Genomic DNA, 26,202 nt, shown 5'->3' with positions numbered 1-26,202 from the left:
AGTCTACCACTCTTAACCACTACACCATGCTGGCTCTCACTGACCTCCGCACTATAAAGCATAGTGTTGTTGTTGTTGCTGCTGCTGCTGCTGCTGCTGTTGCTGTTGTTGTTGTTACCATATCTACAGAATATCCAGATGAGCAAATAAATGAGCAGCCATCTCTGCATTCACAGCACCAAGATGATTTTGCCAGTAGATGAAACTGGTCAATAAATAATTTCCATTCATCAGAAGGTACAGATGTTTATCATTATGTGATCCTCATAAAAAGGGAAAGTCCTACTGACTGGAACCTCAAGCTCTTCTGCTTTTGAACAGGAGTTTCAAAATTGGAAGAATAAATGCACAGTGTTTTGAGGTAAATGCTGACAACTGTTGAAAGGCAATTCTGGGTTTTCTGTTTGATCTATCTATGAGCTTTTTAAACTATTTAACATCAGTGCTATTTTTCTAGGGGGAAAAGGTGCCAGAACTTACCATGAATGCCTCCTTTGTTCTCTTATATGTAATGGCAATGGCATCCACCTGAGAGGTGCCAGAACTGAGTTCCATTGAGTTCTGGCTGAAAAAAGCCCTGTGTCACATCTTTATGGAGTCATACTGGAATCTCTTTCCTCTACTCTTTATTGGGGCCATAACACTTGGATTGTGTATGAAAAACTGTCCCAGACCTAAATTGATGGCCAGGATCCACTGTAGGATTCAATAATGACAACACGTTGCTTTCGTCAGAACTCTGTTATAACCCTTAATATTCTTTGGCTTCAGAAAATGACCTAGCCAAAGTGAAGCACATTTAAGTCTATTCAATATGTGTTTAAAGTGCTTAACTATGGCGGGCTCATGACCGTCTTTTCAAATTGTAATCTGTTTTGAAAAATATTACAAGCAAATATAGATAATTATTATTTTTTTGCTTTCCCCGAATGTTCACTTAAATATGATTAATTAGTGATCATTCAATCACTTAATAGCTTAATCACATATTGCATCATTTAATAGCTGATATAGCTAGGTAAGTAAATGTTTGGTTTAATGTTTATCTAAGCATTCCATGGTTAATATGACATCATTTAATTTCTGCTATAGAGATATATAGAGAGATGATATAGATATAGATATAATCTCTCCAAAGCTTTACTTTGGAGATGATTTACATCTTCCAAATTAAAACTAATATTACAAAAAGCATTATAGTGATGGGCAATGTATGTCTGAACATATTTAGATTTGTAAATACTTTAAAGAAAATTGAAGCCCTCAAGTGAACGACATCAACATTTTCCCCAGAAAAGTTGAGAGAAAGTATTGGGATGCAACACATCTTATGGGTGTTTTCCCCAAATTAAGAAGTTTGGGGCAGAAATTATAAAAGAAGCAGAAATAATAACATGACCGATCTTACCAAAGGACCTTTTAATTGTTCTGTTTGGTAACACTAAGGGTTAGCTCTGGCATACAACAATTAGTCCAGCATTTATTATTTATTCATAAAAATATTTATATACAACTATTCATTTTAAAGAAAACCTGAGTGGTTTACAACAATTATACATAAAACCATACAATAAAAATGACAGAAAAATATTAAAATCAGAAATCAGATCCCTATTATGGAAAGATGCACTCTAAACTGCCTGCATAATCCAGAGGAAATAGAAAAGTTTTCAGGAGGTGTTTAAAAGTTGAAACAGTAGACATCTTTGGAATATCTATGGGCAGAATACGCCACAATACTGAGCTGAAGACACTACAGGCTTAGTTTCTTGCTTTTGGCAAATGAGCCTCATAGGATCATAGAATTGTAAAGTTAGAAGAGACCCCATCTGGTCCAATGCCCTGCAATGCCAGCTCTAACTTGCCATCTTGGGGAACAACCAGCAATGCTCCTACAGATGAGGACTGGCACCTTATTTTCTGAAAAAAGAGAGCACTATATATTTATAAATAAACCATATATTCTAAAGACACTGCAGTCTCCACTGTTCCTCATTCCAAAGAGACTGAGCCCTGGGTATATAGCGCCTGGAACCCCTGGAATCTCTCATCACTCAGAAGTTGAGGTGGCATGCAGCAATATAAAGCTGAGCAGCCAGAATTAAAGAAAAAAATTTCCCCCAGAGAGGCCCCAGTTTGTACTAGGGGAGCAATGGCCTTCAGGAAGAGAGAGGGAGAAACTTTTTATCTTTTCTATCCTATGGGGTTTGTATGTTTGGGAATTCAGTGGGCAGGATGAGTCCCTGAATGTTTATCTTCACTATTTGTTTTGCTATACATTTTCTGACACATAATAATATTTCGCCAAACTAGATACGGCACTATTAATATTTAGCCTTGATAGGCTTGCTTTTTAAAAATAAATACATAAATACATAAATAGCTGACATGAAAGGAGAGGGAGAATGGGGCAGCGGGGTGGGAGGAAGAGAGAAATTCAATTCAATTCACCTTTAAAGGCAAACGTACTTAATCCACACTTTCCAGAACAATATGAAAACTGAAATACAGCTATCCTTCTATCTATATATCTGTCTATCTATCTATATTTCTATCTATCTGAAAATAACAAACAGAATGCTCTGCAAAAATGTGTGTATTAGGGAAAATGGCATAAAAATGTGTATACTGTATTGGGGGGGGGGAGAATTTGTACTAAAATGCTGGTGAATTTTCCTGAGGACATTTAAAAAATACCTAAATAAATCACATGTTAATATGAAGCTGTGGAGAACTGAAGACTGAGGAAAAATGAGAACTGGGGAGACACTGAAACAGACAGATTTATCCCTTTTTAGGGCAAACAGGTCTGTGTTGTGAGAGGAGGGGGCGCTTGTCCCTGCTGCCACTCCTACAGAATCAAAGAACTGTAGAGTTGGAAGGGACCACACACAAGCACCCCCCTCTGCTTTTCACAATGGGAAGAAAGTTCAATACTAGTGACAAAAGGCAAGACAACAGAATGATGTTCATGTATGTCCGTGAGGCATGCCCACTCTCAAGTCTTGGCAGAGGGCAGGGGTGGTCTGCAGCTTGTTCCCAAGATGCTTGTCCTCGCAGAGAGGCTTGGTACCTTTCTGAATAACTTCTGATAGTTGCTCCTGTACAGATCCTGCTTGACTCTTAGAGGCTTCCGCCATGGTCTTGGAGCCAGGGAAGAAACAGTATTCACCTACCTGGCTTAATAAAACTGGGCTGCTGTTGCCACCAGGTTGGAATAAAAGGAAGCCCTTGTGTTTAGGCTCATCTGGGGAGAAAGGAAGCCCTTCCTTTGGCACAGATCTTGGGGTTTGGGGCATGCTGGTGACGTAGTCACTAAATGAGTCCTGGGACACGACTGGAGCATTAGCTGGGTGCCCAGGATCTGCTTCCTTCTTCTGAACCAGCTGTGAGCTTGAGATATCATCCATGGTTGGGGTCAATTGTGAGGCAGCTGTGGCTATCCCAGAACAGAGAAGACTTCCATCCTTTGAGGTCAACAGAGGTGAGGGGAGCAAGAAGTCCCTTTCTTTACTTAGTGATAGATCTTCTGTGGCAATGTAGTCTAAGGACTCATTTTGACAGTGGTTCTTCGTGCTAGTAAGGCTTTGTGACCTCAAACCTTCATTTGCCTCCTTCTCCAACCTGTCACTTGCCACACGGCTTTGTTGCCTTTGAAGAAGTTGTTGCTTCTCTTGCTCTCGGACTAGGACAGGAGACGCTGGCAGCTCTTCCTCTTTCCCCACAGGTGGAAGCTGCTGGAAACTAGAGCAATGAGGCAGTCCTACAAATTGCAGAGCCACAGGCGTCTCCTTCCTTTCCAAAGAGGCAACTTCCAAGTCCTTCTGGTTCTCAGGCAGAGAGGACTCTGGTGGGAAGAGTAAGTATGGGCCATCAAAATCAAACTTCCGAGCCTTGTGGCTACAGAGTGGCTTGTTGGGCTGATCCAAAAATTGGCTGGCATTGGCCACAGGAAGTTCTGTTCCTTTCACATGCTGGAAGGCAGTGGAATGTGGTGTTGTTTTCCCTGAACTGGAGGCTTCAAGAGACTCTGGGTGACTAACCAGCTTCTGGCTGCAGCAGAGGAAATAAGTGAAGAATGTTGGTCAGTAAAGAGAGATCTTCCCACCCAAACATGTTACTCCAAGACAATACCCCTACTCGAGCATTTGCCTGAGTGTGTGTAGGCTAAATGTGGGGAGTGGGAAGGGGCATGCATGCAAGTCCCACCTCAGCGTCCTCCCATGCACCAACTGTTGAGAGGGAAGTCTGAGGAGGAATTCATCTGAAGATGCTGGGATCAGGAAACCTGTCTTATCAGGCCATAGCTCAGAGCCATAGCATCTGTTTTGCCTGCAGAAGGTCCCAAGTTCAACCCCCAGCTAGTGGCTGACTTGGATACTATGGCACCCATTGTGAGGCCAAAATTTGGTGTACAAACAACCAGTCCTCGCATTGCCTTCCCAAAAGTGGGTAAGGCAGTGCTGGCTCTGGAAGGAGGCGTAAGGGCTCTGGCATGGTCCTAGAGCCCTCCTACCTCCTTCCCAAAGCTGGGAAAGCACTAACTAGGCTTTCAGAAGGAGCTGGGAGGACTCTAAGACCCTGTCAGAGCCCAACAACTCCTTCCCACAGCCCAACACCTTGCTTACTAGGTTTTGATATTTTGCCCCCTTGGCTCAGCAGCCACCCCTGCCCCTAACATCTCCAGGTTGTGTTGAGACTGTCCCCTGCCTGAAACGGAGTGGATGGGGGCTGCTTGAGAATTAGTGTAGACAATACTGAACTAGATGGACCAATGGTCTGCGGCTTCTTTCTATGTGCCCACTTTCCGAGCCATTGTTGGCTTGCTAGTGAACAGGAAGCAGCTAATTAGAGTGACAGAAATCAGTACAATTCTTTGCCTATCTGCTCAGAGGAAACCCCGCTGAGTTAAACAGAGCTTACTCCCAGATAAATGTGTATAGGATTGCTGCCTTGGTGTAAACATGGCCCGGAAACATGCCAGCTAGTTTTCTGAGAATGCCTTGGACAAGCAGTGTGTCCTTCCTTTAGATGTACTTACCTTTCCAACGTACAGCTGTTCACTTCCTCCCTAGAGCTCTGGCTACTACTGTCCTCTGAGCCATTTAGCAACTCAAGTCTCTGAAAGGACACAAGGGCAGTGTTGAGGAAAGAGCTGGAACGAAAGTGCCACTGTGCATGGTACAAGTTAAACACAGGGTGTTTGCGGGTGAGATCATGTCCCAAGTGCTTTAGTAATACAGGGCATCTGCAAATTCCTGCTTTCTCATGGGCACCTGTGTGCTGGCTTAGTGCCCATACGCAGCTGGTCTCATCTTCATTCAGATCCTACCTTGTGTATTATTAGTTAGGTGAATCAATGGTTTGACTCTAATAGAAGAGAATTTCCTATGTTTCACATTTCCAGACTGTTCCAGTGCAGATCTTGGCTTTAAAAAAGTATCAACATATCTTTGCTTTTTCAAAACAACATGTACACCATACATTGAAATCACTTTTATATATCACTTTAACAGTCATGGTTTTCCCCAAAGACTCCTGGGAACTGTATTTAGTTCAAGGTGCTGGGAATTATAGCTCTGAGAGATTTCTCCTAAGAATTATAAGCACCTTTACCAAACTAGAGTTCCCAAGATTCTTTGAGGTAAGCCATGTAGTATATTTAAAGTAGTATAAGAGAGTTTTAAATGCATAGTTTTGAAAATATGGATTTAAATGCAGTTGTTCATGTGGGTATTTTTTTTTTAATGTGGAAATGGAATGAAGCAGACTTGGGGTGAATCAGTCAGAAGTGACATGGACCTGAAATTGGTCACCCACATGGGAGAGCCTTAATGTCCTTGGACCTTGACCAAGGCCAAACACACAGTGTTGAAGTATCTCATGGAAGATGGTTCGATACAAAAAAGGATCAGAAGGAATGCCTTCAAACAAAGAAGCCCAGTACACTTTTGCAAGGCAGAAGCAGAGATGCTAATTCCAGTCCAAAGGAAATCTCTCTCACCGGGAAAAGGTTTGGGAGAAGAAGCGTCTTGGGAGGGTGTGGGATGGCTTCCTTCCAATTCTTGCTCTTCCTGTAATGAAGACATTAAAGCAACGTCAGTCAAACCAAGGTGGAATCTTGCTCAGCAGCAAACATTTGCTCTCTGTGGTTGGCAAACATCAGTCCATCTAGAAGTATAGAAATGCCGCATGAAACAGCTTCTAAATGGAAGCTGCTCAATGTGGCATCCATAGGATTGTTCACTGCTTAAACCAGCACCACCACGTTAGAAGGATCTCCACACTGCTGCTATTGCCACCCAAAGTGTTTTCAAGTGTTTTCCACATGTTGTTTCAACCATGGTGATGCATGGACTTTATTCCAGATGTTGAGAGGATGTCTAAAATAATAGATGACATCTGGTTGCTGCCAGCTTAGCAACCAGGCAAATCTGGCAGTGCTGAGAGCATGTGGTCAGCAGATTATTAGTCATTTAAAGCCTCCATTTCACCTGGCAGCAGCAGAATGAGAGATGAGACAGCCAGGACCTCTCAATGAGCTTGGGTTAGAGACCAAGTCAATTTGGCTCCCCCCTCCCCACAACAGTTTCCATTCAAGCTACTCATTATGCACATTAGATGTGGACTGAAATTTGGCTGAACATTCTTCAACAGGAGACTGAAATTGTCCACAATGCTACGTTCGGGGGGGGGGGGGCGTAAGAAAATTCTCAGAAAACCCAAATTTTCTTTAGGTCAGCCGACTTCCCCACTCCCAATTTTGCATCCTAGGAATAGGAGAGAGAATTTTGGGCACAATTTGCAGATCCACTTTTAATTTTGTTTCATGCTATTTTAATATTGTCGAAAGAAACAGTGGGCTTGGCCTCTGCACCTTCCAGTTCTTGTCTTTCAGTTCACTGCTTCCTTCAAACAGTGGCATTAACAGAAGAGAAATTTCTGAGAAAGGTTCTGAAAGTTTCTTTTGTAGCCTTCTCCAAAACTGCAGGAGAATTGCACCCTAGCCAGAGACTGTTCAGCAGCAACAATGCCCCAACACACACACACACACACACACACACACACACACACACACACACACATTTTGCCATGCACAAAGAGGGTAGGGATTTTTGGAATACCCTCACCCCCTTTGGAGGGACGCAGGTGGCGCTGTGGGTTAAACCACAGAGCCTAGGACTTGCCGATCAGAAGGTCACCACCACGTTAGAAGGATCTCCACACTGCTGCTATTGCCACCCAAAGTGTTTTCAAGTGTTTTCCACATGTTGTTTCAACCATGGTGATGCATGGACTTTATTCCAGATGTTGAGAGGATGTCTAAAATAATAGATGACATCTGGTTGCTGCCAGCTTAGCAACCAGGCAAATCTGGCAGTGCTGAGAGCATGTGGTCAGCAGATTATTAGTCATTTAAAGCCTCCATTTCACCTGGCAGCAGCAGAATGAGAGATGAGACAGCCAGGACCTCTCAATGAGCTTGGGTTAGAGACCAAGTCAATTTGGCTCCCCCCTCCCCACAACAGTTTCCATTCAAGCTACTCATTATGCACATTAGATGTGGACTGAAATTTGGCTGAACATTCTTCAACAGGAGACTGAAATTGTCCACAATGCTACGTTCGGGGGGGGGGGGCGTAAGAAAATTCTCAGAAAACCCAAATTTTCTTTAGGTCAGCCGACTTCCCCACTCCCAATTTTGCATCCTAGGAATAGGAGAGAGAATTTTGGGCACAATTTGCAGATCCACTTTTAATTTTGTTTCATGCTATTTTAATATTGTCGAAAGAAACAGTGGGCTTGGCCTCTGCACCTTCCAGTTCTTGTCTTTCAGTTCACTGCTTCCTTCAAACAGTGGCATTAACAGAAGAGAAATTTCTGAGAAAGGTTCTGAAAGTTTCTTTTGTAGCCTTCTCCAAAACTGCAGGAGAATTGCACCCTAGCCAGAGACTGTTCAGCAGCAACAATGCCCCAACACACACACACACACACACACACACACACACACACACACACACACACACATTTTGCCATGCACAAAGAGGGTAGGGATTTTTGGAATACCCTCACCCCCTTTGGAGGGACGCAGGTGGCGCTGTGGGTTAAACCACAGAGCCTAGGACTTGCCGATCAGAAGGTCAGCAGTTCGAATCCCCCTAACGGGGTGAGCTCCCATTGCTCGGTCCCTGCTCCTGCCAACCTAGCAGTTCGAAAGCACATCAAAGTGTAAGTAGATAAATAGGTACCAGTCTGGCGGGAAGGTAAACAGCATTTCCGTGTGCTGCTCTGGTTCGCCACAAGCGGCTTAGTCATGCTGGCCATGCCAGCTCCCTTGGCCAATAAAGCAAGTTGAGCGCCACAATCCCGCAGTCGGTCATGACCGGACCTAATGGTCAGGGGTCCCTTTACCTTTTACACCCCCTTCAACCCTTATAAAAGCGAGTATATCACTTTTAGAACTGACGCCCGAGTTTCCTTGTTTTCCTCTTCCCTCCTCACCCCTTATCCCTTTTGTGTCATGCCTTTGGATTGCTTATGGGCAGGAACCACAATGTTTTTAATCTACACACAGCACAGAATAAATTCTATGCACTTTGTACATGACAAATAATAATAACACTGCCATGGCATTATGCCACCAAGCATAGCCTACATGTATATACATATTTCAGATGCAGAAAGGGTGGAGAACACTCCTCTTTGTGGATGTTAACAAATTGTGAGCTGTCCATGTGCAATGCATCACCAATGCAAATGTATGTTCTGGAATATTTATAGAGGTGTGGTTAAAAAGACAATATACAGTCCACATAACAAACAGCTGTATGATATGGACTGTTCACTATATGGCAACAGCCACCACTTGAGAGCTGTGAAACTCCTTGCAGCCAGTCCCCACCCTACATTGTGTGCCAATGTATCCAGATGCCCAACCCATTTGCAACACATGCTTACCTGAGAAGATAACTATGGCAAAAGCACATGCCTGCCATCATCACAATTACAGAGACTGCTGCAATCAGTATAATGCTCCAAGGAGGCACAACTGAAACCAAACAGAGGATTGCAACATCACCAGAATGCTGAGAGATCAATTGAAAGGAAAGTTAAAGCAAATTGCACTTCAAAATTGAAAACTGACTTTGAAATCAAAGCAGCATTGCCTTTGCTTCAAGTGTTCTTAAGAAGTCACACCCAGGGAAAACATTAGATGCATGTCAAGCAGACTTCCGGACTGGACTACTGTAATGTGCCCTCAGCATCAGCGGCAGAGCATATGCCCGCACTGCCCAGGGCAGGTGCGCTCCCGAGGGGGGCATGGTGTGGAGGGTGCCCTCTCACATGCCACAGTTCAGGGTAGGAGATGCTGGGAGCTCTGCCTACACTTGAGTAGGATCCTGGCAGAGACACATGCTTGACTGGCATGTTCTCTCCCTCCTGGTCATTCGTTCGGGAGCTTCAAAAGCTTTATTCTGCCCAAACATTACAGCGACCGATGCCAACCGACACCGGCAAACTTAGGGATCCACAGAGTTTGCGCAGTTTGCGTAACAGACCTCAGCAACTCAGCATTTTGGCTAATCTACCTTATTTACATATAAACACACATGGAGCACTGCAACATGGCTCCCTCTCTCTCTAGCATCAGACAGCAAAGAAAAAAAGAACGAAGAACAATATTCCCACTTCACGGAACAGAGTAACACAAACATCCTGTTTCCATCACTTCCCACTCTGTGGAGTCCAAACATATACCGTCATGTGATAGACAAAAATCCCATGACTGCAATAATTGAGCAGGAATTCTAACAGGAGAGAGCCAGGGAAGCTGATGCTCACTTTTCTCCTGCTCTCTGCAGGAGCTGCTGCGGCCGGGTGTGCCTCACCATGATTGAGGAGGGCTGCTCTCTGCCGCCAGGTCAGAAGAGCTGCTGCCGCAGGGCGAGAGGTGTGCCATCCACTCACCTGCCATTTTGTCATGACACCCGGGGCGGACCACACCCACCAAACCCCACTTCCTACGCCTCTGCTCAGTATGTGCCTGTCCATACCAACTCTTCAGCATATCGCCTTCTGAAGACAGCAATAAAACCTTTCCCCCTAGAGAAGAAAGGTGGACTAGAGCCCTTTGTGGCTTACCCCTGTGTGTTGTCCAGTCAATTTCCTTGCTCCATTCACTCCATGGACCATCATATGAGTAACCACGGACTTTTGCCTGCACCTTCGCTGTGTAACTTGTGTCCTGTTCCAGCAACTCTGAGGGGAAGGTGAACCATGTGTCATCACTGTTGCCCAAATGGTCCTGAGAAGAGAAAAGAGGAGAAAAATGAGGGAGGAGATAACACTTTGCTTTTCTCAAACTACTGTATTGGAGCGCAGTTTATTTACTGCTCACCTCCGAAGGCTTTCCGGTTTTCCAGTATGAGATTTGATATGTCTCTGGAATTCGCAGAGTCGAATTCCTAACTTCCCATTTGAGGCTGTACTCCTGGTTGTCCTGGGTTGACACAGACAGCTTGAAAGGTGGGCCTGCCTTGACTGGAAAACAAAGGATGCATCAAGAACAGAAACCTATCTTTTGTTAACCTGTTAAAGAGTATTTGCAAGGGTAAGGTCAGGGTGGGCCCAAGCGAAGAGGAGTGTACCCCCATGTTGGGTTGAAATAAATGACAAACGAATGACAAGTGTCATATGGGAGGCATCTCTCGAGCATGTCTCAGGGAGTCCCTTTTATTGAATATTACAGCATTGCCACATACGTGCTTGTTGCTGATTGGTTAACACAAATACAATGCAAGGGTTGCATATAGGCATTAATCATCAATAGACTTTACTGAGGGACTAGGATGCATTGCCAGCTCCCTTGGAGAAGTGGCAACACCAAAAGCATCCTCAGAGTCTCAGACTGATGTGCTTCTTTCCCTATGGAGTATCTCTTGAATTGTGCTACCCCAAGTGGCTGCTAATTCATTTTATGTCATTATAACCCTTGTTCCCTCCATAATGGGACAAGGGTCTTCCATTCAGCTATGGACCAGATCCAGACTTGCTCAGCTCCCACAAGGTTGTTGCACCTTTTCCCTTCAGAGTCTTGGCCCTCACTTGGTCTGCCTGTAAGAGGCACTGGCACTGGGTTTGACCACGTGACTTTGTCTTATCCTCACATTTGCTTCTTCATGACTGCATACAGGTGACATTGCCCAGGTAAGTCACAAAGAAAAGAAAAGTCATAGGAGCCCGTATGTGCCCCATAGAATTAAGCTTTGTGGACTCTAAAGGGGCCTTACTGTGTTTTGCTGCCTCCATCACTTTCTCTTCCTCTTTTGGCTGCACAGTCACGAGATATTGGCTTATCCTCTTGGGGTTGGCGACATTGATCAAACAGCTTTGCAGCACATATCGGGTGGAAGGCAGTTCCATTTGAAGGACTGGGGAGCATTCCTTTTCTCTAGGAACAAGGAAGATACAACAAGAGGAAGTTAAGGGTTTTTTTTAAAGGCAAGGATATTTGGAGGTATTTTTGCTTCATACAGAAAATCTCACCCTGTTTCTGGGCTGGCTTTGTAGAAGAGTGTGAATGAGACTGAATTGGTGACCTCTTGACGCACCTCCCAGCTGCAATTTAGCTGATCAATGCCATTAAATAGACAGCGGAGGTTCTTGGGCTGAGCTTCTGCATCATCTAATGGGAGAAACCAGAAAGAATAAGCCCTGTCTAGTGTCATGCAGAGCTTGGCAAAAGCTAACACAGGGAAGTAACATTGTGGAGGTATTTGGTAAGAAGTGCAACTAGAAATGAAAAAGAGGATCCATTAAATATCAGGCTTCTCAGAGAAGACAAACAAAACTATATAACACAAAACAATTCATTGATCAAAACAGAAATAGGGGTTGTCCTGCAGAGAAGACACCAGTGCAAATTAACTGTCATTAGTGTTGTGGAAGCCACCAATGAGTAGATCAGAAATGGGGAGCCTGGGTCCCCCAAATATTGCTAGACGCAGACATCAAGGCCAAAGGTCAGGGAGCATCTAATGAATTAATTCCAAAGGAAACAGAAACTATGTACACAGTGCATCCCTGGAGTCCTCACCACTTGTTGAATTAAGGTGCATGGAACAATAAGATGGGAAGTGGGTTAGTAAATGTGAGGGAAGCCTTGTATGCAATAGGCTAAGTCTATTTAGAATGAGCACAGCTAAAGGTACCATCACCTCCTGGTCCAATACTGGATGTCATGGACAAGGCAGATCAGAGTTTACAGCTTCTGACATGCTCCAAGAAAGGTTGAGAGCAGACCGAGTCATTATAAGCATCTTCTGGAGACTTAGGATCTTCTGGCTCAGGTATCTCCTGATCTCCAGCAGCAGACTCAGAGTTCTGCTCTTGGTCAGACTCCTTAGCTGTAGACTTTGCAGCTCATGACCTTGAGTCTTGATTGCTGCTGGACTCTGGGGTCATGACAGGTACAGGTTAACTCCAACAGACGTCCCATCATGTTTTGAGGTGAACCACCAGCATCATGGAGTTCTTTCCAAGAGTGATCAAAATGTCTGGGTGTGTCTCAAATCTTCGCTTCATCTCAGTGAAAAACTTGAAGCTTCTTCACAAGCTGCTTAATGGCATCACAAACACAAAGCTGATGGTGGGCACCAAGTTGGGAAAGGCTGCCCAACACCATGGGTGTCTACAGAAGAACAGCGATGAGATATGCATGTGCAAGAGCATCCAGAGTATTTGAGCAACTGAGTGCAACTCATCCAGAGCTAATCTTCCAGCATAAATCTTATCCAACTGGCATGCAGCTCTTCCAGCAGCTTAGAACATACAGCCATGACCATAAGGAAAAGCCATCTCTTTGCAGTATTACCTTTCCATGTTTTCGGTGTCTCCCAATAGACTTTGTGGCTCCATTTACTGTAATGGCCAACAAGACCACTGCCTTGTCTTGGTTTGCTTCGAACGCGAGCAACATAGGGGCTCCCAGGCACAAGGTCATCATGGAGGAAAAGGCATCTGGAGGTGTTTGGCACCAAGATAGAGGTGGAATCCTAGCAAGGGAGAGAGAGAAATTTGCATAGAGGGTGGAAAGAAAGATAAATACATTTCCATAGTCGAGCGGTGGGACACCGTATATCATATACTCTATATACTCCAGCCACCCTTTCTCACAGGGGCCAGCTTTGGGGCCTATAGGAAGCCAAAAGTGGGAGCTAATCACAGCAGCACTCCCAACGCTTGTTCTCTCCAGCAACTGGTATTCAGAGGTCTATCACCTCTGATACTGGAGAGAGTACAGAGACACCATGCCTAGCAGCTACTAATAGCTTTATCCTCTTTGAAATTGTTTAAACTCATTTTAAGGCCATCCAAGGTGGTGGTCATTATATCTTGGGGTAGTGAATTTTATAGTGCTACCTTCTGTACTCCATTTAAAACTCTTAATTTTTGAAAATCAGTCAGCACTTCTACTAATGGTATCGAATACACTTCTTGTGTAGAATACTATTTTGTGGTGGTTTTTTCTAATAATAATAATAATAATAATAATAATAATAATAATAATAATAATATTCATTGCATGACTAAGTGCAGGCAGAAATGTTGACGTGATATCTATGTTGATCATAGATACCTCCCAGAGTTCCCAGCGCCTTTTGTAGGTCACTTCAAAGTCCAGGGCTCCATCCAGCCAATGTATTTTATTTGTTCCACCCCCTGCTTCCCAAGCCAATAGGTAGTCACCATCTTCTGTGACAACAACATCTCGAACCTGGGGTGGAGGAGGTCGTACTGGAAGAGTGAATAAAGAAAAACACAGGTTAATCTTTGCTCAGGTGGAAAGGTACAGATCTGCCTATGGTACCTGCATGGTACATGACAGAATGCCTCTTCTTGTATCTACCTACTGCTAACTGTATCTAAGAATGTCTTTCTCTATGCATTCCTTCAATCTGAAGTTCAGAGGGGGGCCTTTTCGGTGGTGGCCCTCTGGCTATGGAACACTCCCCATAGGGAAAGTCACGTACCATCTATGTTGTTACTTTTTCAGTGTCAGGCTAAAAACCTTTCCTTCTCCCCAAGTCTTTTAAGACCACCTGATTTTATTCCCTGTCTTCTGCTTGGCTCTTGGAGTTTTAACATTTACTGTGCAATTGTCCTACAAGCATTGTACAGGTATTTTAACTGATCCGTACAATGCTTAGATAAGTTGCTTTTATAAAGCATCTAACAAAGTATAACAAACAAATCTTCATTTCTTGCACCTTGGACCTCTCCACTCTTAACTGGGACAGGAGGCAATTGGTTTCAGTGGAATTTCCCACCCTGGAGGTGTGCTTAAGATTGCAGCTTGTGGATCAATTCAAGAAAGCAATAAAGATGGTTTAGTTGACATTCAGTCAATGCCCAAGGTCTATTGATCCGATGTCTTCACCAACAAAACACTGATTGTGTCAGCTTTAGAAGTCTAACTTAATGATATTTCAAATATTTTTACATCGCAAAGAGATGACAATGTGAAACTGCTAAATTACAATAAATTGAGAGGTTCAATGCTATCTCCTGTGGAATGAACGAAGACATAGACGTTCTAGCACATTATGTGCATTAATTGGTTTCCCAATGTCAGGCTGTCTCAGTTATCAACAACTTTGCAACTCCCGTGCAGCCTTGGAATTCCTCCTGCTAATCTCAAACTCTTGAACTTTGGTCCTTGCTCTTGGACTGGACTGATTGTTGCTAATCCTTTTCCTTGTAATAGCACCTAGCCTGGATTCTGCTCTTTCCAAGCCACTGAGTTTGTGCCTAAGTGGACCTGTTATTGGTTTGGGGAGGGAGGCTGAGCACATGCTGTACATGAACCTAAATGCCCTCTGCTGCACTTTCCTGAACCAAATTATTTCCTGAAAGTGACTCCACTTGCTTCAGAGGTTGCCAACGTGATGCCTGCCAGATGTTGTGGGACTCCAAGTCTCATCAGCCTCAGCCAGCATAGCCAATGGCTAGGGATGATGGGAGCTGGAGTCTAACATCTGGATGGCACTACATTGGCCACCTGTGGCCTAGATGGGACACTGCTTGTTCTGACTCCTCAAGACTCCACCCTAACCTTTCCACATCACCATCAGTGGCTGCCTTAGACCACCAAGATTGGACTAAATTAAGCCCACTGTCGCATCCTCCATATGAGATTTGTCATGCTGCAGAACAGGATATTCAGGGGAAGACTGATATCAACTTGTAGGCGCATGCATCTCTACTCAACATCTCCAAAACAGTGTGAGGGCATGACTTAGAGGGAAGAAGTGGATTCTTAACAAGTGAGATAAAATAATTCAGGGTGAGAAGAATCAGAAGGATGGAAATATTTAAGCTCCCCTTTCTTGCTGGCTGAGGCTGATGGGAGTTGGAGTCCAATAACATCCTTGCCACTGAAGGTTCTCCATCCCTGATTTCAATGTTCATCACAGACTCAGAATGCCATATCTTCATCAAATGTCTACTTGGGCTCTCAGCACCTTCAGATTTAAAATGAGCCCCCCAAATGTATTTTTGTTTCCTCCTGATGGTGATGTGGAAAGGTTATGGTGAGGGCTAGAGGGGTTACCATACATTAACCTAGACCAAGCATGTCCAAAGTCCGGCCCGGGGGCTGCGTCATGCTATCTGTTGCTGCTGCTGCATGTTGTAGTCTCCATCATCTGGGGCAACAGGTTGACAGCCTAGGAATGGAGATGCCAATAATAATGGAGAGCTTGTTTCTTTGAAGTTTGACCACAGTCACTGTTCTCTTCTGTGACCTCAACACCTAAGTGTAAGTGTAAGTTAAACCCAACAATTTCTGTGGGGTTGTAATGTTATTTCCCACTCCCACCTTTCTTCCATGGGATTTAAGGCTGATACACAGAGCTCTTGATGGTCTCCCATCAAGGCACAGATCTATTTAGTTCCAGCAAGGTTGCTATACCCTGTGCTTTTCAGTGGATACCGTAACGTTTGATGTTTTATCATGTTTTTAATAGTCTCTTGGGAGCTGCCGAGAGTGGCTGAGGAAACCCAGCCAGATGGGCGGGGTATAAATAAATTATTGTTGTTAGACAAATTGCATGAGTCCACCTTTCACATTTCTGGGAGATGTGAGTACATACCATTATCAAAGAGGCTGACATTCACCTGGACTTTCAGTTCCTGATCTGGTTTGAAAATGAAGATATTATTCAACCAGACATTGAAAATTGTCTGTTTTTTGCGGCAGCTCCAATGTATCTGTGAACCTTCTTCTTTGGAATGACATGTCATCCGTGTGAGGTTATTCCTATAAGCACCAGAAAGCCTCATTTTATTTACTGGTAACAGCAAAGTTGTTAATTCTACAAGCATTCATTCACAACCCAGAGTCCCAGAGAATGAGTCTGATGATACACAATGCTTGTTACAACTCTATAAAAAAGGCGGGCCATGTAAGCTAACAGGACTGAGGGGGGATCTTGGGACTATAGATCTCCTGCCCCAATGTTTCAAACATAGAAAAGGCGCTTCCTGCTGCCCAGAGCAGGGTTCCTTCATGATAGTCACAGCCATGCCCCATTCTAAGGTAATACAACCTTCTATGATATATAACCTTACAATTATACAATAATAATAATTACAGATGCATTATAATGATCAATGCAGATCTCCATGTGCTGCCTTTCAGCTAGATCTACAAATGATTTGGAGTGTTCCAGTATCTTATTTCAGAGAGACTTAAGTTTTGTTCTGCTTGAAGATCCTTTGTGTGTAACAAAACTTGCACACTTTTCTCTTGAAACTAAGGGCTCGTGTGCTTTTCATGTTTCTAAATGCTTGACTTTCGAACACACAGAGCTACTACTCGCCTTCTCCAGAGTGATCTTAGGAGCCAATCCTCAATGGCGGACTCAGCTCCTTTCACTCTTATTGGCTCCAATCAGCACAAAGGACAAGAAGATATCTTCTCAGTGACTAAAAACTTCCCCTTTCATGCTGATAGGGTGGCTCTAGGACCCTGAATACAAGGAGCCCCTGCTGCAGAAATACTAATGGTTCTTCAAACCCCCGTGACTCCAGATCGCTACACCTCTGCTCATGTCCTTAATTAATATGGGGCACAATTCTCTGCTTGTGAGATCTGGCCAGAAAAATATTGTTTAGCTGAAAAAGGTTGGTAAGAGAGTACATTGAAGGCTCCTGCCCAAGAAGTTCAAGGTGTCATGCATTGCTCTCGTCACCTCCCTGTTTTATCCTCCCAACCATCTTGAGAGGTAGGTTAGGCTGAGCAACAATGACTGGAACTAAGGGCACTCAGCATGGACATAGCCAGGGGTGCAGGAGAGCAGCTCCCCCCCCCCAAATCAAGTAAATAAAAAATAATGTTTAACTAACTGACCAATTGCATCACAGATAATTCAGTTCTGCCCCTACAGCATAAAGCCTGCCCCCTCCCCCAAATAAATCCTGGCTACGCCCATGCCACTCAGTGAGCTTTGTGGGTGAGTAGAGATTTGAGCTCTGGTCTCCCAGGTCCCACTCCTTTCCTCTAACCACCACACCACACTGTCTGCCATTTTCATGCCTCTATATCCTGCTGGCCTCCACCTCCTCTTACTCTTAACAACCACTCCTTCCTTTTTTTCCCTTTGTCAGGCTAAGTTAAGGTTCAGTTCCTCTTTCAAAGGAACACAGAAGAGGAAGATGGAAAATGGAAAGAAACATCACCACTTCATCTTCTGGAGAAGTGCCCCCCACGCCTAACAAATCCGTTCCCTCGTTATTATTTCCTCTTGCATAAAGGGACCATAGCCCTTTTCTGCACGTTACAAAGAATGTGCAGAGGGGAACATGATTGCAAGCGTTGCCCCCCCTCCTGGTCTCAGCGTGTTCATTAAAATGCATGTTCATTAAATGGACAATTTGTTTAATGAGGTGCAGGGCAGGAGACTGTGGCAAGGAGGAGGCGTTCTTTCTCTGAGAGCAACCTGAGGGATGGGTGAATCTGTCTATTTCTGGTCCATGCCATTTTCACATGTATTTACCCATCGGTCTGCCCCATCCCAATTCTCAATTCATCCACGCCTTCCTTCCTTCCTTCCTTCCTTCCTTCCTTCCTTCCTTCCTTCCTTCCTTGAAGAATATGTATTGAATTACACATTTTTAAATGTATTTTGGAATCCTGCAGTTGGAAGAGGACTCAAGGAGTCAAGTCCAACTGCCAGCTGATGCAGGGAATTTGCTGCTACACAGCATCCAGCCAGCCACTTCTTTAGAACTCCTAAGGAAGGAGAACATACTACTTTCCAAGTCAGCCTATTCCACTGTGGGTACCACAAGGAAATCCCTTCCCAGTGTTTAGTTTCAGTCCCCTTTCTTGCAATTTGAACCTATTAGTTTGGATTTATCTAAAATACACATTTTGAAACATCTCTCTCTCTCTCTCTCTCTCTCTCTCTCTCTCTCTTTCTCTCTTTCTCTCTACCGCTCAAAATACAGAATTTTTGAAAATAGTTTTTGAGCCGAGAACTGCACAGGAGCACTTGGAAAGTGCAAAAAATACCCCTGGTTGATAACTAAGTGAATGAATCCGTACATTAGTCTGGGAGGCAGAGATCAGGCCTGTTCATATTGGGATTTGCAAAGATCTATGGTAATTCCTCAGGCATCTCCGCCCTTAGGCCCAGCAGCCTCCAGCATTATCTTTTCATCATTCTGCAATGGATAAGACAAGGGTGGGTACCTGTTCCCTACCCCAGGTGCTTTTGGACCAACTCCCATCATCCCTGGCCATTGGCCATGCTGGCTGGGCCTGATGGGAGTTGGAGTACAACAATAACTGGAGGGCCGCAGGTTCCCTATCCTCAGGGATTAGAGGTTAGGCACTCACTGATCTGTGTCGCTATGAAGAAGCTTCATCTTGACAAAGTTCCTTGCATCCCGGCTTTCATTCCAGGTGCAGGCTGTGTGTGACACATAGTCACTGAAGCAGTCAAGGGTTTCCATAGGTGACTTCCCTGCAAAGGAAAGGAAACATTCATAAGTATATAAACTGGTGTTGGGGAAGAGCCAAAGAAGCAGGGAACAAATGGTTAATGAATAATACATTCTCTAATCTCTTGGTGGTTGTTCATGGATTTAAGGAACATAAATGTTCCTCTTAGCTTCATAGTCTTGAGAATGGAGGGTCTTGTGGCACTTTTAAAGAACTACACATTTATTATGGCATGAGCTTTCAGGGACTAGTGTCAATTTCATGTGCAGTATGAAGTATAATCCTAAATTCCTAAATGATGGTGGACATGAAGAGGAGCAGGAGGAAGAACTGGCCAGCAAAATAGTTTCATTGGTGACTAGCAAATCTTTTACTGCTGAGAACACAAACAACTGGACATTGGTACACTATTCAACACATGCCATGTGATGAAAATTCATAATCTTGATTCAGACCACGGGTAATCAACTTGGATTTCTAGATTGTTTTTATAAATCTCCCTGGTATCAGGTCACTGTAACTGTCCTTAAGATGATCCTCTTTGAAAGCAAGAACTCTGGAGGGAGACTCCAACATAAAACCATTAATTTCACTTTATTAGAAAATTCATTTCTTTCATCTTAGGTTTGATTCAGGACTATGGATTCTTATCGTGTAGCATGTTGATTCAGAGAAATCCTTGAAGAGAACCTACACATAGCTGTCTCTGAACATATTTTACCACTTTTTGTGCACATTACTTTCACGGAGAATTGCAATGGCAGAATTTGGATAAGTATAGATTTTGAAAAATGGCTGTGTTTCCGTTTGCGTGTTGTTTCAGAAAATGTGGGTTTGGTAGGTTCGACTTTAAATGTGGGCTACATTGAATTTATGCTCCCTTCCAATTGCAAAGTTTTCTCTCAGTTCAGTGATTTATATTTCTACTTTGTAGGAAATGCCATCCATTCCCTTGTATGGGAGGGGAAAAAGGGGCATGCTTTGAATGACATGAGGGGTCCAAGCTAAATCTCCTCACGGTGACCTCCGTGTCTCTAGATATGATTTGGTGTAACACAGTGGTTGCCAACATGGTGCTTGCAGATGTGCATGTGCCTACAGGGGATGTGCTTTGTTTTGTGGCAACCACAATGGGTTCTCTGGCTTGCAAATGTTCCCAGAAGACCCCCAAAAGTTGGTGACCTCTGCTTAAATTTGATGTGTTGGTCAGTGGGATATTATGTAAAATCATGCAAATTCACAAAGATCCATTTTAATTCTACTGGCTTCAACTTTTACCTAGATCTCATGGAAAGGTAAAGACTCTCTCTCTCTCTCTCTCTCTCTCTCTCTCTCTCTCTCTCTCTCTCTCTTTCTCTCTCTCTCTCTCTCTCTGTGTGTGTGTGTGTGTGTGTGCTTTCTCTTTTTCTATCTGTTGGCGGGGGATGGGAAGGGGAAAGAATCAGCCAGAGTTGATGATGCTCACAGCTTTCACTCTCAAAATTCCAGATGTTCTCAGAGGCCTCCAAAGGTTTGCGACCTTTGCACTACGGTGTAACACAACACCCGGCATCAGAGGAGCAAGGAAAAAGAAAATAAATTAAAGGAGAATAGAAAAAAAAAGAGAGGGAAGAGTGAGACAATGAATACAAAACTCACGCTGAGCTTCAACAACATAAGAGAAGAGGCTCAAAGCCAAGGCCACCCTGCAGAATCTCATGTTCCTCTCGTCTCTGTTTATCCTTGAATAATTGTCCCACTCCTTGGGCTGATCGCTGTTTGATGCCCAACTTCTTGGTACCTGTTCACGTTGCAGCTCTTCCTGGGTCACCTGCTGAAGGTGGGAGTAAAAGTGTAAATCAAGGGTACTACTCTCTTCCCATCTAACTGTTATGTTCAGTGAACCCCTACTCACCTACATTGCCTTGTCTGATATCTGCCCCAAACTCTTATTTGTTTTGGGTCAGACTTCACCAACCTGCTGCTCTCCAGGCGTCTTGGTCAACAACTCCCATCAACCTCAGCCAGCATGGCCAATGACCAGGAGAGAAGGTAGTTGTAGTCTAACAAATATTTAGAGGGCACCAGGTTGAGAAGGGCTGCTGGAATAAGCAAACAGCCCAGTCCAAGTAGAGCATTTGCCATCCATTTTGCCCTCTCTGAGCAAACGGAGAACCCTCTGCTGTAATTGTATGATAGGTGAAGCTTGAAAGCGGTAGGAAAGTTACCTGTCAGGGAAGCGCATCTGCTCTTCTCAATCAAGAAACCATGATCAGCTTTCAAGGAATGCTAGAATTCCCCAGAAGACACTCTGAAACCCCCTGGTGCCAAACCACCGCTGACTTTTAAAACCGTCTAGCAAAGTCAGCACAAATAAAGGGCAGGATAAGCACGTTCATCAAGGGCTACTAAGCATGATGGCTATGTTCTTCCTCTGCTATCAGAGGCATTATGCTTCTGAATATCAGTTGCTAGAAACCGCAGGCCCTGCTTGCAGGCTCCCTACGGCCATCTGGTTGGCCACTGTATGAACAGCTTGCTGGATTAGATGAGCCACTGGCCTGGTCCAGCAATGCTATTCTTACATTCTAATGTAAGACTGATTCAGAGCCGGCTCACCCATGAGGCTGGATGAGGCAGCTGCCTCAGGAGGCATGCCTCAGGTGCTGAAACGCCTTGGCCCCCCCACTGCTCTGATTCATCGTTATGACCTCCAGAAAGAACTGCTCCGGTTTCTTTTCAGGTCAGACCGAAACTGGTCTACAGAGCTAAAACAAGGACTCTCACTCTCGCCACATCTCATGGAGAAACTTCTATGTGTGGGGATGAGAGGAAAGAATCCTGTGATCACTCAAGATCACATTAGTCATGATGTGGGTGACCCATGATCACATCTCCTGCTGACGTTTTATTTGCCTAGCTGTATCTGCACCGTACATTTAAAGCACACTTACGCCACTTTAGCAGCTTCCCCCAAAGAATCATGGGAACTGTAGCTGGTTAAGGGTGCTCAGAGTTGTTGTTGGGGAACCATTTCCCCACATGGAACTACAATTCCCAGTGTTCCCTGGGAAGAGGGAGAGGGATCAATTGTTAAACCATTCTCAGAACTCAAGCAATTGGCTTGTTTGACTTACTGTCTCAGACCTACAGTTTAACTGTGAGTTTATGGAGGTTTGTTATCCTTGACTTCACTTTCCAAACTCTGGATGCCTCCAGCCTGTAGCATTTTGCATGCGGGTGGGGATTCAAAGGCATGTAGGAATTTTAGTTTGCATGATTAAAGTAGATTAAAGTTCTCTGTCATCCTAGCACAATAAATGAAAACTGGACTTCTTGCTGCTTGGAAGGTGCATTAAGGCTGTGGCATCAACAAATGGCTAATGAGAAGACATGTAAACAACCCACAAGCTTATCAGGATGAATGCTTATTGCCCTGAAAACACAGTTACGTTCCAAGGAAAGAGGGACCAGGAAAGAGACACTTCTCTAATACGCTCCGTAGGAGTGTAAAATGGGCCTTATTTGGCGAATGATACTTTTATCAGGAAAAGGTTGCAGCAATCTGCATGACATGAATGGATTCACAACATTACACACCACCACCTGCCTACCTTCTGGTCCATCTGCCTCATCCCCCTGCTGTTTTATGTCTCTTCTCCATCCCTTTCTTTTTAGGGCAGGGTACCAATTCCCTGGCTATTGACTATAGCTGTGTCCACAGGAATGCGTGTGTGTATCATTCCCCCCCCCCAATTGTACACATATTAGTGCTTTCAATTTCATGGCTCCAAAACCAATCTCAATGTTTCACATTCACATTAGCAGGCAGTGCTTGAGGGGGTGCATTTGTACTATGTGTTGTTGCCCCCTCCTTCAGTTAGTATTTCCCCACCCCTTCGTGAGTTCCAGAAACTTGAGGTTCATTGTGGGCATGTACGCAGGTATTTTTCACCTGTGCACATGCATCTTTTTTAAAAAAAAATGTCTATGGAATTGTGCAAGAGCAAGCTTCAACCAGAGGCAATGTTTCAAGTATGTTTCATGGTAGACAAAATAGCCAAGGGTGTTTTTTGGGGGGGTTTAAAGAATAATTTTTGAAAGACACCTTTTTCTATCTGCCAGATTAAAAAAAGGTAAAGGTAAAGGACCCCTGACAGTTACGGTAAGTCCAGTCACGAATGACTCTGGGGTTGCGGCGCTCATCTTGCTTTACAGGCCGAGGGAGCCGGCATTTGTCTGCTTCTGCAGACAGTTTTTCTGGGTCATGTGGCCAACATGACTAAGCCTCTTCTGGCAAAACCAGAGCAGTGCATGGAAACGCCGTTTACCTTCCCGCTGGAGCGGTACCTGTTTATCTACTTGCACTTTGACGTACTTTCGAACTGCTAGGTTGGCAGGAGCTGGGACTGAGCAACAGGAGCTCACCCCATCGCAGGAATTCGAACTGTTGACCTTCCAATCGGCAAGCCCTAGGCTCAGTGGTTTAGACCACAGTGCCACCCGCGTCCCTATCTGCCAGATTAAAAAGGTAAAGGTAAAGGGACCCCTGACCATTAGGTTCAGTCGTGACCGACTCTGGTGTTGCAGCTCTCATCTCGCTTCATTGGCTGAGGGAGCCGGCATACAGCTTCCAGGTCATGTGGCCAGCATGACTAAGCCGCTTCTGGTGAACCAGAGCAGTGCATGGAAACACCGTTTACCTTCCCGCCAGAGCAGTACCTATTTATCTACTTGCACTTTGACATGCTTTCGAACTGCTAGGTTGGCAGGAGCAGGGACTGAGCAACAGGAGCTCACCCCGTCGCTGGGATTCGAACCCCCACCCTTCTGATCAGCAAGTCCTAGGCTCTGTGGTTTAACCCACAGCGCCACCCGTGTCCCTATCTGCCAGATAAGGGCACAACAAAAGGTTGGAAAAGTGTGCATTGTGCCTGACCCCACCAGCAGCCCACTGAGGAGCACTTCTCCAGGGCAAAGAACTGCCAGGCAGGTGCCTCTGATCATCAGCTCAAGGGAAAGTCTTCAGGGTGGAACAAATGGGACCAAGTATGCTGGTTGCTCCTATAAAAGGCTACGGCTTCCATTTCAGAGAGAGAAAGACTGTGTTTTTCTCCTGCTTTTCCTCCCCTGTCTCCTGTACCTGAAAGAGCAAAGCAGAGAGCTTCCATTTTCCTGAGTATACTGATCTGCTATCCCAGCCTTCCCCAATTGGCACTGATGAGAGTTGTAGTCCAAAACATCTGGAAGGAACCAGGTTTGGGGAGGCTGTCCTATGACAATGTTCAGTTCATCAAACACATCGGAAATGCCCTTTCTTTCCCACCCCAAAATCCAATGATTTTGTCATTTAATTCTCCAAGTCTCTAGAAAGATAGTTTCCTTACCTGAAGCAAGAGATGTAATGGTTTCCTCTAGAGCCAAGGGAGGGTTAAGCCTATTGGTCTTCTTCAGAGATATAGGAGATCTCCCATTCTTTGGTCTTCAAATAGCCTGGGTGAATCGTACATTCAGTGCCTGAGAGCTGTTCTTGAGAATTTTGTCTCGGTTTCCTTTTCTCATACCCTGCCTCCTTTCAAAATCGATTCTGGGATGGAAGAGGAAGTTGTTCTGTTTCCATTGTTATACAGATTGCACAACTTTCCTGCTTCTTCTGACAAAGTGTGACATGTTTTGGGGGCTGGCGAATGAGCACTTCTTGCCACTCTTCTCTTCCTATCACATTCTGCTTGGAGACAACATGGAAATAAAAGACTGTGCGTGCATAGTAACTACAAGTGAGGAACCTGGGACCACTCAGATGATGTCATTTAGCTTCAGTTCCATAGACTCCATCCCACTGAGCAGACAGGTCTGGGGCTCATACAAACCACTCTGCCAACAGCCACCCAGATTCAAGGTAGGGGTGAAGCTGGAACAAACCACAGGCAGTAGTGGTTGGCAGGTCAGGATGATGGTGGTGCTAACCCAACATGGCATCACCAGCATTACTAGGAGGGGCAAGAAGGCGGCAGCAAGGCCAGTGCGGTGCAAACATACTGGCAGGAGCCCTGGACTGGTTCTGCCAATGCATTTGCACTGTGCTGACCTTGCTGCTGCTTTGCCCTTTCCTCTCTTGGTGAGCCTCAGCAATGTCAGTGATGGGCGGTCAGGGAAGCAGCTGCATCCTGCCAACCGTTAGTGACCATAGGATAAGATATCACACTGTAGCAGCACAAATGTTTTTGAATAGCACATCCATTAATGGCGTGGCCCTTAAGAGCTGTAATTTCATGGCATTTTAAAGCTTAAATGAACTTGAAAAGCTCTTAACACAATGTGATAAAACCTAGAGGTTTTTCTTGTTGACTGAATGATCAGTGGGGGTCTTTAGACGGTGCTGTGTTATGCTTCCCTTACTACAATATGGGACAAACCTGCCTTACTGTGTTTTGTGGCTCTCCTGTTCATTCTGCTGAATTGGGCTCTGGACGTCTACCCCACTGGGGCAAACCCAACCCCTGCCCTGACCGGGGCCAAGCAGGGCTGCACTGCCCCACCTGCCCGCTTGTGCAGGGGGAAGCCCAACTGGCCATAGCAGCCCTTGGTGGACAAATTAACCTGATGCCTGTGGAGAGGAGAACCGGGCTGGGCTGGGCTGGGTTCACCCTTTGCCCACCTCACTCACCATCCAGGAACTGCCCCGAGTGAGGAGGGGGCTGGGGATTTGGTGGCTAAGCTGGGCTGGGCTCTGGTGCCCAGAGACCCCTGGCAGCAAATAGTGAAGGATGGGGATCCCCATGGAAGCTGGTGCTTGTGAGGGGGGGCGCCTGGCTCTCATCCCCTCAAAATTCAATGACCGGGGCCACAACCCCCTGCCCCCCCCACTATTCCCCTGCATGTGCGACTTCAAAGTGTGGCTTGATGACAACCAGCTGTCCTTTGCCCCTGCCAGCTTCCTCTTTCTAGCATCTTAAGTGAGTTTGGTTGTATTTAGCTGTAAAAGAATGCATTCTCTCTTATCTCTTGGGTTTTCAGCAAGCATCGCCTCTGTCCAAGCCAGAAAGGAATGCTAATTGGTTGCAGAATTAAATTTGCATGGATTATAAGTGCCAGTGCTTTTGCAATTAGGAGAGGGAAGCTTTCAGCACACTCATGCTGGCAAGAGTGCTTGCCAAAGGTTATTCAAGCAGCAACACCAAAAAGAAAAGAAAAATCCTCTTCTCTTCCATAAC

At 44.8% G+C, this 26,202-nt stretch overlaps 1 protein-coding gene and 1 long non-coding RNA gene across 3 annotated transcripts; one reads left to right on the top strand and one right to left on the bottom strand.

Moving 5' to 3' along the window:
- Positions 1–1,399: 1,399 nt before the first annotated feature.
- CSF2RB (colony stimulating factor 2 receptor subunit beta) lies at positions 1,400–20,778 on the bottom strand. Of its 2 annotated transcripts, XM_081879459.1 has the most exons (13): positions 20,648–20,778; positions 18,905–19,031; positions 16,155–16,321; positions 13,640–13,797; positions 12,875–13,055; positions 11,548–11,686; positions 11,292–11,452; positions 10,400–10,542; positions 10,144–10,306; positions 8,959–9,049; positions 6,005–6,074; positions 5,042–5,121; positions 1,400–4,053 (listed from the first exon to the last, which is right to left on the bottom strand). In XM_081879459.1, the coding sequence occupies exons 1-13, from the start codon at positions 20,706–20,708 to the stop codon at positions 2,970–2,972; spliced, it is 2,625 nt and encodes an 874-aa protein (XP_081735585.1). In that variant the 5' UTR covers positions 20,709–20,778; the 3' UTR covers positions 1,400–2,969. The 2 variants fall into 2 exon arrangements, with proteins under 2 accessions (XP_081735585.1, XP_081735584.1); XM_081879458.1 differs by lacking the exon at positions 20,648–20,778 and having other exon boundaries at positions 18,905–19,564.
- Positions 20,687–24,740, top strand: LOC309351720. Its single transcript, XR_014160944.1, has 2 exons — positions 20,687–20,828; positions 24,382–24,740. It is a non-coding gene; the product is annotated as an uncharacterized lncRNA (long non-coding RNA).
- Positions 24,741–26,202: the final 1,462 nt, after the last annotated feature.

The sequence above is a fragment of the Podarcis erhardii genome (genome assembly GCF_964252035.2).
Source record: "Podarcis erhardii genome assembly, chromosome: 10".
Taxonomy (NCBI): domain Eukaryota; kingdom Metazoa; phylum Chordata; class Lepidosauria; order Squamata; family Lacertidae; genus Podarcis; species Podarcis erhardii.
This window is presented reverse-complemented; position numbering and strand designations above follow the sequence as displayed.